Consider the following 14,998-nt stretch of genomic DNA (forward strand, 5'->3'; position numbering starts at 1 on the left):
CAATAGCAAAAGTCCCATTTCAGTCCAGCTGTGCAAAGAATATTCTTTGAAACTGCTATGGGTTTTCATTTTTTGTTTGAGAATGTATTGCTTTAATTTACTACTATATTATTGGAGATTTGGAACCTTTTCCTTACTGGTGTTGAATTTTTTTCAAAAATGTGTTCTCCATTACTTTTTTGGTCACCATTTTAGTAATCATAATTACCAAGCTGCAAAACTAGGTAACCTCAGAGCTTGTACAAAACTGGGCTCATTGTGTATATTACATAAAGTCTTCTGTCTGATGTTGGTCTGTGAGTTAGATAGAGGGCAAGTTGAAATTCACCTAAATACAACCTTAAGTTTGCATCTAAGCCTAGTTGGGGGATATTTACTTAGGCTGTGGCTGAAACCTCTGCCCTGTGCTTGCTCCTGCCTGCAGGGCATAGAGCAGGAAAGGCTCCTGGACTTCGAATGAGCAGCTGGAGGCAGGAGGACTGAGGTCCTGGGGGCTCTCCTCTGACAAAAATGACTCTGAGTCTATCTAGATCTCTCCAGTGTAAAGTCAAACCAGAAGAGTTTAGACCACCTGCTGCAGTGGATCTGCTTGATTTGGCAAAGGAACAGAGGAAAGTCTTATGGGATGGAGGCTTATGGAATGAGGGGTTAATGTTTGCCACCGCTCAGGCACTGCTCACCACATACTTATTGGGACAGACTGGGCTCCCATTTGCACAAAGCAACAGATCCCAGGGCATCACTGGACTAAATGCTTCAGCTCTGTTAAGTTAGTCATATCCTTATATGTGTATCAATAGCCAAAATTTAGGCAGCTTCACTTCAGAACAAAAATAGAAATCATCTTGAAGTCCCTAAATTTATTCCTTGTCTGATCCTCAAATGCCAAGAACCTTTGTTACTTGAATACTGATTGGCAAAAGCTACCGTAGTAATGAAGGACTCGCTAAGAACTAAAGCCAGGGTTTTAATTGTGAGTCTTTCACGTAATCCACTTGTGAAAATAAGCATTATGTACTGATTTTGAAAGTGCTTAGAGATTTTTTCCTGGGTTTTGTGACTACCTAGCAGGTGGGACAGCCCTGCTGTCTGCAATATAATGATATGGGCTGGTAAAAGCACCACCATTAAGGGAGCAGTCCTCATCAGGACTGGCCAGCCACATTGCAGTCAGGGAGAAACTAGGTTTCACTGCCCATTGACTAAATTACTTTACTAATGTACTTGGAGAACAATCACAGTTTTGGTGTCAGAATATTTCACCCATGTCTTGTAGAGGGCCAGGCCAGCACTTAGACAGCTGCTTGTGACAATAGAAAGATTGCTATTGCTGCATTTTTTTTAGATCAAGGAGCTGAGAAGTTCTATCCTTTGTTTTATAACATTGACAGACACTTCTGCACTTAAAAAAAAAAATAAAATTATTCATTTCACTTCTTTCCCCTGACAGAAAACAGCTGCAGCCATGGCTGTACACAACCTGAAACATGTTCTTTACCACTTCTCCAAGACAAAACCAAGGAAGTCCTATGGAATGAAAGATATTTGCAATCACCACTGGCATATATTGTTTGTAATAAAAAGCAAAACTGATCTTCAGTCTTGAAGAAAGTAAATGTACATGTTTTTAATCACGGTGATAGAAAAAGGTGAATTTGCTGTGGAACATAAATTTCCAGGTGGATATACTAGAAACAAGAGAGGGAGAATGGGCAGACAGTTAATCTGGTTGTCATGAGCAGACCTTTGGACCCATGTTCAGTGAAGTACAGGATGAGCTATGTCACACGTTTCAGTGTTTGAAATGGTAGAGAACAGCAACACTCCCAGCCTGCCCAAGATAAGCTGTCTTTCTAGCAAGGATGCTAGGAAAAAAAAAAGCTGGAGAGCAGCCTGTGGGATTCAGGCCAGCAAGACAAGTTCTGACTTGAACTTGAAAAAAATACATTTATTTAAGGCACTGTGCTTGTAAGAGCTACACAATAGCTTCAAAACTTAGTTTAAGAAAACAAAGTAAATCAACATAGACTGCTGGGAAGAAATGTTGATTAAGGACGTTGTTTACAGGAGCACAAAAAGATGAATAGCTACTAATAAATGTTGGGACTTCGCTCAAAGGCATCTGGGGAATTTATGAAGATGATAAGGATAAGGCTTAAGATAGAATAATGTGGTTTAATATAACAAAGACTGGTAAACCAAATATCCCGAGGATCTGTTGTTCTAAGCAACACCATTTAATGACACTACCATTAACAATTTGGGGAAACTGAAGGACGAGGCTGTTTGGAGATAAGGACAAATGAAGAGTTGTTACTGTGTAAGTGCCTCTAATAGCAAGAAGCATCATATTCTTTGAAGGAGTCACTGACTTTTAGCATAAAACTTATGTAACATGTTAACATTTTCTTAAAAAAAGAATTTGATGAAATTTTCCACCCAAAGCTCTTGAGGGAAACTAAGCTGACACAAGATTAACAGGTACATTCTTTGATATATTAATAAATTGTTAATTATTAGTTATTAATATAGATTAATAAAATATATTAAACGAAGGACAAGAAAAATGCTCTATTTTGTTACAGTATAGAGAGGTCATTGGTAGTGTACTACAGGGACCTGTGTTGTTCAGCATATTCTTAAATGATCTGGAAAAAAGAGTGATTATAGAGGCAACCAAGTTTGCTGATGATGCTGAATTATTCATGGTAATAAAAACAAAAGCTGACCGTGAAGAATTGTGGAAAGCTCTCATGATACTGTGTGACTGAATGATAAAATAGAAAGTTAAATTCTGTGCTGAAAAATGGAAGTAATATGTGAGAGAGAAAACAAGCCAAAATATACATGCAAAATCCTGGAATCTAAATAAATGGCTTTCACACAGCAAAGAGTGCTTGAGTTGTGAGGGGGTTCTGTGAAAACAGCAGCTCATGGCTCAGTAGGATTCAAATATGAAAATGAGATTGGTGTTATAAGAAAGAAAAATAATATAAAACGAGAAAGCATTTATTATGCACCTATATAAAGCCATTGAGTGTGTAACTTGAATAATGAGAACCATTATGGTCTTCTAGAATAGGATTATGAAAGGTATAAAAAAACCCAAAACAAATCATTGAAAACAGAAAATTACTTCTAATAGAGGAAACATGAAATTTACTGGAACTCCTGAAGACAGTATGATGAAGTTATATGCACTCAAGAACAGTAAGTATAGGCACACAGGAAAAAATATCCATCTACTTTAAAAAAAAAACAAAAAAAAAACAACAGCTAGTGGACATCAAAGGAAATTATCAGGCAGTGGGCTTGACACAACCAAAAGAAAATATTTTTCAGACAGTGATTCCCTAAATCACAAGACTGGTTGTCCTGGAATGCTGCGGATGTCAAAAAGTGCTCAGGCAAATTCTCGGAGAAGCTGCTCTCGGAGAGTGCGGATGCTGTTTTATCCCCAGCAACTCCAGAGACTCAGTGTGGGACAATGTACAGCAGCAAACACCTTAGTGTGCTTTTTAATTCCTATAGTCTTCCACAAAGCAAATGTTATTAACTGCTTGTACTGCTACTGAACTACAGAGATGGTTATTTATTAGCTGTTCTTGAAATAAAATGTAAACAACCAATCAAAGCAAAACATCTAAGTGTATCAGTGCTCAAAGGAAATTATTTAGGAAAACAAAATATTGCTGCAGCAGTAAGATACTGTGATTTTAAGAGTATGCAACTTTTGAACAGCTGATAATAGTATCTGCACTTAAATTTTAGTTAGAATAAAATGGATAGAGGACACAAGCCTGTGTGCTTTGTAATGTAACAACTGAACGTAGAGGGCTTTGCTCGAGGTATTTTACTTAACGGTTGTCTCCTACTGGACATTTCAGCTGCCTCTGAAAGATCCAATGCAGGACTTCTGCAGAAAGTTGACAGTTCCCAAGGACAAGAGGGTGTTTTTTTGCAACAATTTTTTTTCTGGCTTTTTAAAACATGAGAAAGAAAAAGCATAAGCACACTCTAGCAACAGAGAAAACAGATGACCAGATAAACAGATGATGCTACCACAATGTTCCAAATATGTCAGACATTTCACAAGGCATTCAGAAGTGCACTAAAAATGATCTAAATAGTATAAAAAGGCAAAGCTACACAAACAGGAAAGTGGAATACCACACTGCATGAACAACTGATCAAGAGGGTGCCATGGCATTTTATTAGAAATGCACTGAATGCTCGTAACTTTTTTATCCCTTCTAAAATTAAAAGCTCTAGGTAAAATCCCGATTGATTATCACTTTTATTGATGCTTTGTGGGGGACCAGAGTTTTGCTGTGTAAAGTCACATCCATTATTTCAACCGGATCTGCAGACTCAGTTCCAGCATCTTTTCTGCTACACTCAACAGGTGCTCCTCGGCGTACTTTATATGGAAGAGCTTCTAACTCCAAGGATAAACTGAATGAGTATTAGGTAGTTCTTTTGTATGTTCCCCTTTATGATTTTTCTGTAGTGTTAGTGATCAGTTATAAAGTCAGCAGGCTGTTTTCTGGGAGGTGACTGCGCAGCTGAGGGCGGCGAGCGATGGGGACAAGGCCCCCTCTCGGGGCTGGACCCCCGGCCAGGGCGGGGTGCGCAGGGGTGCCCGGCTCCCGCGGAACGTTCACCCTGAGGAGAAGGCCCGGATTCGCGGGACTGGGAAGCGCAGGGACCAAATGCGGAAACTCTCTTCCTTCAACAAGTGGGGTCCCGGCGGAGCGGCAGGGAATACCCACGGGCTGAGGAGCCCCCACCGCCCCCAGCTGCCTCCGCGCTGTCCTGCGGCCACCCCCCACGCACTCCCGAAGCGGCGCCGGAGCAGGGCGGCCAGGAGGGGCAGGAGAAGCAGGGCAGGCAGGAGGGGCGGGCTCGGAGCCGGGCGGGAAACCCGCCGCTGCCGCCCCCCGGGCCGGGCGGGGCAGGCTGGCGCCGCCTCAGGGGCCGGCTCGGCGCGGGCAGCTCAGGGCAAGAGCTTCACCGGCGCGCAGGGCGCACGCGCACCGGGCCGGCGCGTGCGCGGTAGCGGAGGGGGACGCGGAGCGGAGCCTGGCACTCGGCAACGCTCGGCGGTTTCCGTGCAGGCCAGGCCGCCATTTTCTCTCAGCCTCCCCGTGCGCGGCTCCTGTCCCGCTGTCCTGCTCGGCGATGGACGGGTGAGTGGGCACCGGGGCGCCGGCAGCGAGCGCGCTGCCGCGCTGTGTGCCGCCGGCCGGCCGCGGGACCTGTCCCGGTGCCGGGCGCTCGCCGGCTGTCGGCGGGTGTCTCCGAGGGTGTGGGAGCGATGAGCTTCCCGCCGCGGGACAGCCGGAGCCGGAGGCCCCGCGCAGGCTGGGAGCGGGGCAGGACGGGGCTCAGTCTCCGAAACGCGGGCCCCTCTGTAGGGTCTCCCGTTCAAATCAACGAGGGCCTTGGGCCGCCCCCTCCTTAAGTGTAGTGCCCGAGACGCCACGTTTCGATGTAAAAAAGGAGCGCGATCTGCCCCCATCCCGTCCCCCAGAGCCTCTCACTCCCGCCATCTCCCCCGCCTTTGGCATCTCTCCCCTGGCCGGGGGCTGAGGAGGGGCGCGCTGCAGGGCTCGGGTTTGTTTTGGAGCTGGCTGGAGGGGAGGAGCGATGCCAGCAGGAGCCAGATGTCGAGCTCTTTTGTTTTCAGAAACTGCCTAATAAGCCCTTTGGCTTCCCCCCCTCCCCAGGTGGAGAGATGCCTTTGTATATGCAATGGAGTGGCTGTAAAAACCAAAGAAGGGAAGGTTGGAAGGAGTCGGCCATGTGGGACAGTGAGGGCTGGGATGGGCAGGCACTACACGCCAGGCCTGCTTTTTGTTGGACCTGGAAAATGGGGCTGCTCGCTGTAGCCTTTGTCAGTGTAAATACAACAGTTTTCAGCTTCCAAATCTCCTATTAGGTTGTTTACTCTGTTCCAAACAGAGAAGCCATCCCTTTGGTATGCTTTAAGCATGTAATCTTTCAACTGTGAGAGTTCCAAAGGCTTTTTATGGTTGTGATTATAATGGTAGGAGTTACAAATCCTGTCTGAAAACTGCTGTCACTAATGAGTACTACACTGTGGAATGCTCTCCCATGTTCTTTTGTGTGTGTGTGTGAGTTCGTAACTAAGGTTTCTTTTAAGATTGTGGTATACACTGTGAATGATGATGTCACGACCTCTAAGTAAAAGATGTACCTTGACATACCTGTTGCAGCGTTTTTCATAGGTGTATCTCATTAAATTTCATATGGATGTGGCTATCAGTGTGTTTTTTTTTTTTTTCCCAAGTTAATTAAAAAAAATTACTGCTTTCTGCTGTTCAAAGAGTAGGTCAGACAGAGGTTCAGCTATGTTGCTGAACTAGCTATTAATGGAAGTGTGTGAGAAGTTTTGTGCTTATTTTTAATTTACTCTAGTTCCACCCTGTAATCTCATGTAGTCCAGAAAGAGTTTTGTAAATAAATTTCCTGGCAGTGCTGCGTTGGAGTAACATTTCTTTGAAACTTTGTACTCTTTGGAAAGGCCTATAAGCTATGGGAGCTCAGTGGCTTTTTAAAGTTTCTTTTGTATTTCAGGCCTATATGTTCTTTGAACATAATTTCTTGCTCAGGGAAGTTGTTGGCTGTTTGTTTCCTCATTATTTTGTCATTGCAATACATTGAAAAGTTGGGTTTATGACGATAAATTGGTTGACTTATGTTCTTGTTTTTTTCTTTTTTTACAGCATTGTAACTGATGTTGCAGTTGGCGTGAAGGTAGGATGCCCACTTAACAAATAAGGGGGTAGAGTGCTGATACAAAGTGAACTACTTTGAGCGTCAGTAATTGCATGATGGAAGATTTTAACTGGTCATTGTGAACTGATATCTAGTCAGCCGTATATGCTTTATTAAACAAAAATCCCTAGAGGTAAATTGGAGCCTCTACACAAAAGACTTTTCTAGGGACTGAACTGTAAACAGTGGTTCTGGATTAATGTAGTGGTGTCAGCTTCTTACTTTAAAACTTGATTTATCATACTTTTTTTCAAAACAACATTCCTGCATTGTTGCATTCTTTCTTCCATCCCTCCCCCTCCTTTTTTCAAAACAGTTTCCAGTGAAGTTAAAAAAGAAGTGACTGTCTGTGATAGGACAAAAAAATGGCAGCTAGAATTTATGTAGACACAGAAGTGGGTGTTTGCTGTACTTTTTATTTCTCAAGTTCAGTTATGAATTTATCATATTTTTGTAACACGGAAAGGGCTTCCAAATAGCAGTTAATTTACTATTTGTTTTGCATTTTTTATCCAAAGCTGTCACAGGAATTAGATCAGTACTCCATAGTAGCAGGGTGAGAAATAATCGTAATGTAAAGGGATATGAGACAAGAGAAGTTTAATGATTTTATGAGAGCAATTCTATTTCAGTGGTAGAAACAGAAGTTTTCTAGTGCATAAAGTCAGCTCTTTACATTTGTTCAGGGACTTTGCAGCTTGTGCCACACACCTGCCTTTTCACCTGAAGCTGATCAGTGTTACCTGCTTGCTGAGCCCAGCTTTGTCTAGCAAGATTTCAGTGTTGGTTCTGGTGGATTTGGACTGGTTCTGATATAATAGAGCCAGCCTGTAGATACAGCAGCTGTTCTGTCAGATGTACCTGGGTAATGTTTCTGGCTAAGTTTGCTTCTAGGAAGAGCTGTGAGAAGTCAGGTACATAGATTCTGGACCCATCCAGCTCCAAATGTTCATGCAGTATTGGAGACAAGCTTAGAATCCGTCTCTGAATCGTGAGTAAAGTGTAGTTATTAAGGTACTTCCGTGGGAGCTAATTACAATAGCAATATGAACTGACATGATTATTTCTCTGTTGCCTGGGAGGACAAAGTGTTAGCTCATTAAAACATAGCAATGTATTTAGTAGTTTGGAGGGATACCTGAGGATGTTCCAGCAGCAAACTGTGCTCCATGTGCACAAAAATATAAAATTATAAATTACCCTTAGTAATTTTTCTTCTTTCTAGTGAAGAAGTAGTTTCAGGTTGGCCATGTATTACTTGGATCTTGAATTCCAACATTTCTTACTTCGGGAGAAGTAAATTGATTCAGGATCCCTTTCGCTCTTTACTGTGAGCAACTTCAGTCCATAAGAGTTTGAGTGTTATGAGGTATGTCCTGAGTAGCACAGTTTTGGAGCCAAATTTTAAGATACTAGCCAGACAATGAAATAAGGATGCTTCAGTTGATGTAACTGCTCACTTCTGTTGATTGTAGAAGTTATATTATGAATATAAGAAAGAAGGCAAGTGTATTGGAGGCAGTGATTAAAAAAATACAAGGAAATACTCAGAAGTCTCAAAAAATTGTGCTCTTTGCTTGTAAAAGTGGACTTACTGCCTGGTTTTTAAAGAAGACAGTCTGCGCATGGAAGTAGTGCAAATAAATAAGGATGATGATATCCTGAAGAAAGCTGATAAATATAGGAGGAATAAACTGGATCGTATTCTGGAGCTTCTTTAATTATCTCAAGAAAGTGGTAAGAATGGAAAATGGGATTTCTGTCTAATTGAGGTATATAGTGTGTGTAGTGATGTAATGCCAGCTCCACTCAGGTTTTGTGGAAGGACATGTGAAACATTTGTCCTTATGGTGACTGTCCATTGCTCTTGATGGACTGGTGTTTTAAAGTTGAGGGATGCTTTGCTATCAAGTGTATATAAACAACTGGGATCAGTCATTTGGCCTTCCCTTGGAAGTTTTCTTTTTCATGGGGTGCCATGGGAATGTGCAAGGAGTAAGTTTTGAATCCAAGGAGTTGAATTAGCAGTTTTAATGCTCTTCCAACGCTGCTTTTATTGTGACTGAATAGTCATAGGATGTGGGCAAGGATTTACCTGGGAGAAGTCACCTTGTCCACAATATTTTTTTTACTTGATGCTTTCTGATTTTTTTTTTTATGATATATTCAGTTATATGTGGAGAAATGGATGGTGACATATGACTCTTCTGTTTGGAACATTTGCTTATTTTGTCATCATCAGTCATGTCAATACAAATTTAAAAGTTATATTAACTGTTGTGTGGCTGGTTGTTCTCTTAAACAGAAAAGTGAACGTGTATTTTTAAACCCATTCATAAAAGAGTAAGGGAAGTTAATTACTGTAGTCAGTATTGTCTTTCAATTAAAGGAGGGCTTTTTAGCTTTGGGGACTGCATGTGGTCAAGGCAACTATAGAGTAAAAGGAGTGCTTCCTTATAATGCTTTATTAAGTTTTATAATTGGAGTTACCTACAAATGAGGCATAAATTTGAAACTATTATCATTTATTTGTGTTATATACTTGATTACATTTTTATTCACCTGATGTTCACTCTTCATTTGATTTACATGTTGAGTCACCAGAAATTAACACCAGAAACCTATACAAAACATAAAATGGAGGTGGGAAAAATGATGGATACAACCTGAAAACTTGGTTTCCAAAGAGTAAATGTGGGGATTTATACAACTCAAAATATGCAGTGGGAACACACTTCCTAGCTCAAATCTGAGGAGCAGCATGCTTTAATTTCTGAAAGCATTAGAACATGTCACAGCCCAGTCATCTTGTAAATACAAATGAAATAACTCATACTTCATTTGGTCTGTAGTGTCTTGTTTTGCTTACCTAGAATTCATGGAGGCAGGGAAATGTCACTGCACACAGTTCACTCCTTACATTACATTTTGCAAAATAATGCAGAAAGGAATGAGCTTCAGCTCTCTGTCTGATGCTGATTTGTGAACTTGCATTGTATATAAGTGGCTTGTGCAAAGTATACTTGAATAAAGGAGAGTTAAGGATTCCAGTAATGGTAATACTTACATAGTTCATTAATTTTTTTAAAAAAAGATCAGTTCCTTGGAGAAGCTATACATTTTATAGACTTCTTTGTGCATAGTTTCAAAAAATTATCATATTATAGAAAATGTTTACTTTTTCTTTTTAAAAAAGTACATTGGAGTTGCTCTGTTCTTATTACATCAGGTCCTTAGTTACTCTCTGTTTATATAGTTTTGAGCATCAGCATCTAATAACTGTACTTTGAATTGCTCTCTTGTGTTCTCTTTACATTACAGCACTTTAATCTTGCTAACTGATTTGGCACTTGGTGTGACAGAGCCTTTTTCAGCCATTGGATGTATTAAGTATATGATTTATCTTTCCTCTGGAGTAATTAAGCAAATCTTTGGAGGGATATAAAACATAGTATAAGGAGTATGTGTCACACAGGTGTAGGGAATAACTTAGGTGAACTTTGGGTGCATACTGAGGGTGATCTCTCCTGCTGTATTTCAGTGTGTGCCACTTCAGTCTAATGGATGATCTTTCTCCTGGATGGGATGGGTAGCTGTGCAGTGAATGAGGCTTGAACAATTGAGTGAGTGACTCATTTTGTGTATGTGCATTGTGTGTTTCAGAAGGGCTGAGGTGTTCTTCTATCTGACAGGAGAAAAGAGACAGTCATTTCTTCCTAAATGCATTATTTGGTACACAGCATTTGGGAAATTTTTGACTTTCTTGATGGTATTTTGCATACTGGCCAAAAATGAAGCTTCAGCTGCCAAGCATGGACAGCCCCAGTTATAGGTAGGAGGGAAAACTCATTCCTGTAAACGCAGTTTTGTAATGTTTAAAGATGTGGGGATGGCCTTCTTCCCCCCAAAGTCAGGGCTTGGGCCTTTGCAGTGCACTTAAGAGAAGAAGGAATTGGTGCTGTGTATGGTTATGTTTGGGATTGGAGAAGATGCTAAGAAACACTGTCCTAGTACTTTCTAAGTTTTCCAAACAGGAAAGCGCTACCTAGCTCCCCTTCTTCCTGGTCACTGAAACTTAACAAGGAGGAATATAGCAGTGTGGGGGAAGGACAGTAACTAAAAATGGATGGAGACAGGAACTGATGGACAAAGGGGAGAGAGTCTGTAAGTACCCTTGAAGTGTTATCCACTTGGTTTCTTAACCAACTCTCAACCTTTTTTACTAGTAATAATTGATTTTTTTTCATGGTGGAAACAAGTAGATACTGTAGAAATGGTATGACTTTTTTTTTTACTGTACACTGTATAATGAAAATAGGATTGAAAGTCATATTCTAGCAAGTTGTCAGAAGATAAATTTTTCCACTTGTAAAATTTAGTCTAAACTTAATTCACAAGCTTGTTCCTTTCAGATTTTTTTTTACTCTCTCATGTTTTTTGCCTTCACTGTTGTAATTTTGGGTACTTAAAAAGAAGGGAGTGGTAGTATAAAAAATTAAATTTATTCATACAGACAAATGCCATGCCTGTTGTGTTAAAAATGTTGGAATTAGAGTTCTGGGCTAACCTTGCATGTCTAATATAATTGCTAGTAAATTAGACAAAGACAAAGTGATACGAGAAAAATGGGTTGCTTGTGAATTAGAGGTGTTTTAATCTTTCATTAGCTGGGATAATGTCTTTAGACAACCTTTGTATTCAATAATACTTAGTTGTGCTATCAGCAATAAACAGCAAAAAAGATGTGTGGACCATTATAGCAATGAAGTAAGGCTGAAGTCTGACCACGTTCAAAAGTTTAGAACTGGCATCTGGATTTGTCTTTCCAGCAGTGGTATGGGGAACATGTCCATAGTGGCAAAAAATAGCTTTTTACAATGAAAGATACCCGTTAACAGTAAAGAAACTTGATAACAGTAACTTCAGTAAATTAGCGCTGTTTGAAATGGCTTTGGTATTTACTCTCAGAACAGCTGACTCCTGTTCTTTTTTTCTTTGTACTTTTGGGGTTTTTTTTAATGCTCATTCTGCCACTGTGACATATGGAAAAAGTAAGGAAAGCTGAAAATGGAAAGAAAGGAACAATGTTGAAACTTAGTTTGTTCTCTGTAGTAAGTATGCAGCAATGTAAGGAAGCTTTAGTATACTATTTGATAAGTTTTGATATCTTTCACTAATTTGAAATACATAGTTTTCATTTGTAGCAGAACACTTAGGTTTTTTTCTCCATTGAGGGGTTGTACAAAGAGAAATGCTATCACCTGCACCATCTCTGAAACATGTACTAATACCGGTATGGAAGTGCCCTTCCCATTTCCTGGAGCTTCAGACTATGTTTTCACAAGCAAATCAAGCTGCATTCCATTTTTCTGTCACTGTAGTACTTGTGCAACAGATGTTTAGGTGGTCAGTTCACAGAACTTCCATGGGAATTTAACCAGGATAAAGCTAAGCTGACACAATAGTGAGCTACATCTTTTTACTCAGATTTGTACAAAAGCATGTGGTTGTGTAAGTGCTTTTGGCAATACAGGATTAGGAGGACAGAGTAGGAACAAGTTGCTGGGGTCAGGGAGAAGGTAGACTTCTTGCTTTTGGTGGTGGTTGATTCCAATGAGGTTGTGGTTTCACAAGCTGTTAACGGGACTGTGATTAGATTTAGGGGTTTGGGTATTTTTTACAGCTGCAAGTACATGTAGCCGTGTTTACCTTTTCGTAAAATCAATTTTTCTGTGAATGTGTAATATGAGTATTGAGTTATAGACAAAATAGCATTAGCACTTTTAATTTACTAGTGAAAAATAGGAGATAATTGAGTAGAAAATACCTTCCATGTGGATCACATTTTGAGGTGTAGAAACTGCTACTGAAGGACCAGATCTTTACATCCAAGTGCTATGGTTGTCTGTCTGGAAGACAAAGAATGCATCCAGGTGGTAGCTCTAGTGAGTTGTTCTCATCTATTCTAATTTACTACCAGTAATGTTAGAGAGTAGTACTCTCTTTCCTGGTAGAAGTGGAATTGAAAGTCTGAAGTGCTGGAATAAATTATTTTGTTGGTGTACTTCTCTTGGATGTTTGAAGCATAGACATATATTAGAAGAGATTCTTGCCTGCAGTCTTTCATTACAATTGAGTTTGGAAGTTTCCAAATGAGGCTGTGTGACATGGTGTAAGTTGAGATTTAGTTCTTTACTCTTTGGCTTTTTGGTTTAATAGTCCATTTTGATCTTCTGGTGCTTTGAGAAATTTTTTTCTTTTCAGCATTGTGTTTTGGAAACCTGGACATTTTTCAAGGAAATTGAGTTTTGTCTCTTTTCAAATTCCCTTGATTGCTCTCTCTCAATTTTTACAAAATTCGTGTTTTTATTAATGTTTTATTAATTTTCTCCTAGCTCCTTTCTTATTGAAAAAGTGAGCGTGTTAAAAATACATAGTTGTTAGGCTGTATAAACAATATTTGCTTGGCTGAGGAGAATACGAAAATAATTGAAGTAAGGTGAAAAAGAACATACAGAGAGAGTAAGTATGTAAAGGTAGTCATATTGTATACAGTTGACACTGAATGAAAAGCAAGTGATGTTGTAAGTGAAGTTACCAAGCACCCATAGAGTTCACGACTATAAACTGATTTGCCAGTGTAGTTACATGGTGCATTCTTTAGAACTGTTCAAGTACTCCATACTTGTAAGGGTCTGGTGAAATGTAGCAGGCTTATAGTTAAACTGTGTGCTTTGTGGAGGACTTAGGAACCTGCATGGAGTTTCTTTTAAATACATAGACTTGTCTTGTCCTGTGCTGGATGGACCTTCTGTGGTCCTGTACATAAGAGAGGTGTAACGGATTCCTTAGGGTAGTTTGGATTGTGTTTTGACAGTTATGTGTGTAATCAGAGCATAAGGCAGATCGAGTGTTCTTTCCTCACAAAAGATTATGTGAGAGTGTATTTATGTATTGTTTCATATAAAACTTTATCATGTTCAAAATGAAGCTTCCTTTGAATTCTAATCTATCACATGTAAACTGAACAAGGTTTATAAATGTTTTGTTTGGGGGTTTGAAGTGTGTTGTTCTGTTGTTTTAAACATCCAGTCCCCAAACTTGCTTCAGATATTGAAGCAGTGTGTTTACAATGTGTAACTGTTAGAGGAGAATGTTTTAATGTCTGGGTTGAAACTGTCATGTGCTTATTCCTTTCCCATACCATCAGGTTTCTGGTTCTTTCCTTTAAATTGTTCCCAGATGTTGTTAGAAATAAAGTGTTTTACAGTGCTGTTGGATTTCCTTAAATCACGAGATGTGTCTCCTGGCTTGTCATACCCCTTGGGAAATTCATGCCTGTGGGCTGAGAATGACTGTGGTAAATGTGCAGTGCTGCTCAAGTTCTCTTACTTATCTTTCCTTGGGGGGAAGGGTGGAGAAAGGGAGATGGGAAGGGCAGAAGCATCCTGTTTTTGAGAGAGCGAGAGTATTTGTAGAATATGGTTATTTTCATTATCTTTGAGTGTTGTCTTTGTATTTTGTAGGGGGAGTTGAAGAATTTTTTTAGATGATACTGTTGACTTTTTAACAAAAGTTAACTGTTACTAGGAGTATTGTAGTGCTTCTACACATGCTTTTAATAAGCTCTCTGTAATACAGTGTTAAGTTAGGTTTAGCCATAACTTCTGATCAGAGTCTCCATAGCCATGAATTATTGGGGAAAAAGCCAATATGTCTCTGATGTAAACAGCTGTCAAAAAGTATTTTGATGCATGAAAGACTAAACCCTTGGATGTAATAAAATCTGGGGAATGTGTGAAGTATTTAAAGCCTGATCTGGAATGTGAGGAAAATAGTTGGCAAAGACTTCTAAATAGTATATTTTTGATTAGCCTGGAAGCATAGTATGACTGTAATGACTTCCTAAAATTACATAGCTACATAATATAACCTGTGATAGCATGAAGCTTTATAGTAGTCTTTTATAGGAGGGAAAAATCTGAAATGCTGCTATGTAAGTCCAGCTTGTATGATGAGGGATTCTGAGTTAGCTGTAACTTAAAGCAAGGACCTAGGACATTCATTTGTTGAGCTAGGGGCTTCTTCTTTCTCTTTGTTTAATTGATTTTGTAAATTGTAGAAGTGACAAGTATATACATGTTGTAGAAGTATATGAAATAAGCATTCACTTAAGGAAATTAGCTAAAATATTAAA

The 14,998-nt window shown here is 39.8% G+C and overlaps 1 protein-coding gene across 5 annotated transcripts in view; it reads left to right on the forward strand.

Moving 5' to 3' along the window:
- The first annotated feature begins 5,085 nt into the window (after window positions 1–5,085).
- The window catches only part of PTBP2 (polypyrimidine tract binding protein 2), a 48,695-nt gene continuing 38,782 nt past the window's right edge, over window positions 5,086–14,998 (forward strand). For 3 of the 5 annotated variants that reach the window (XM_083867736.1, XM_083867735.1, XM_083867737.1), the window contains exons 1-2: window positions 5,088–5,189; window positions 6,750–6,780. In XM_083867736.1, the coding sequence (XP_083723862.1) occupies window positions 5,182–5,189; window positions 6,750–6,780 (39 nt within the window). In that variant the 5' untranslated portion in view covers window positions 5,088–5,181. Of the gene's footprint in view, window positions 5,190–6,749; window positions 6,781–14,998 lie in introns of all 5 variants that reach the window. The other 2 variants (XM_083867739.1, XM_083867738.1) reach the window with 2 other exon arrangements.

The sequence above is a fragment of the Zosterops lateralis genome, assembly GCF_965231275.1.
Source record: "Zosterops lateralis genome assembly, chromosome: 9".
Taxonomy (NCBI): domain Eukaryota; kingdom Metazoa; phylum Chordata; class Aves; order Passeriformes; family Zosteropidae; genus Zosterops; species Zosterops lateralis.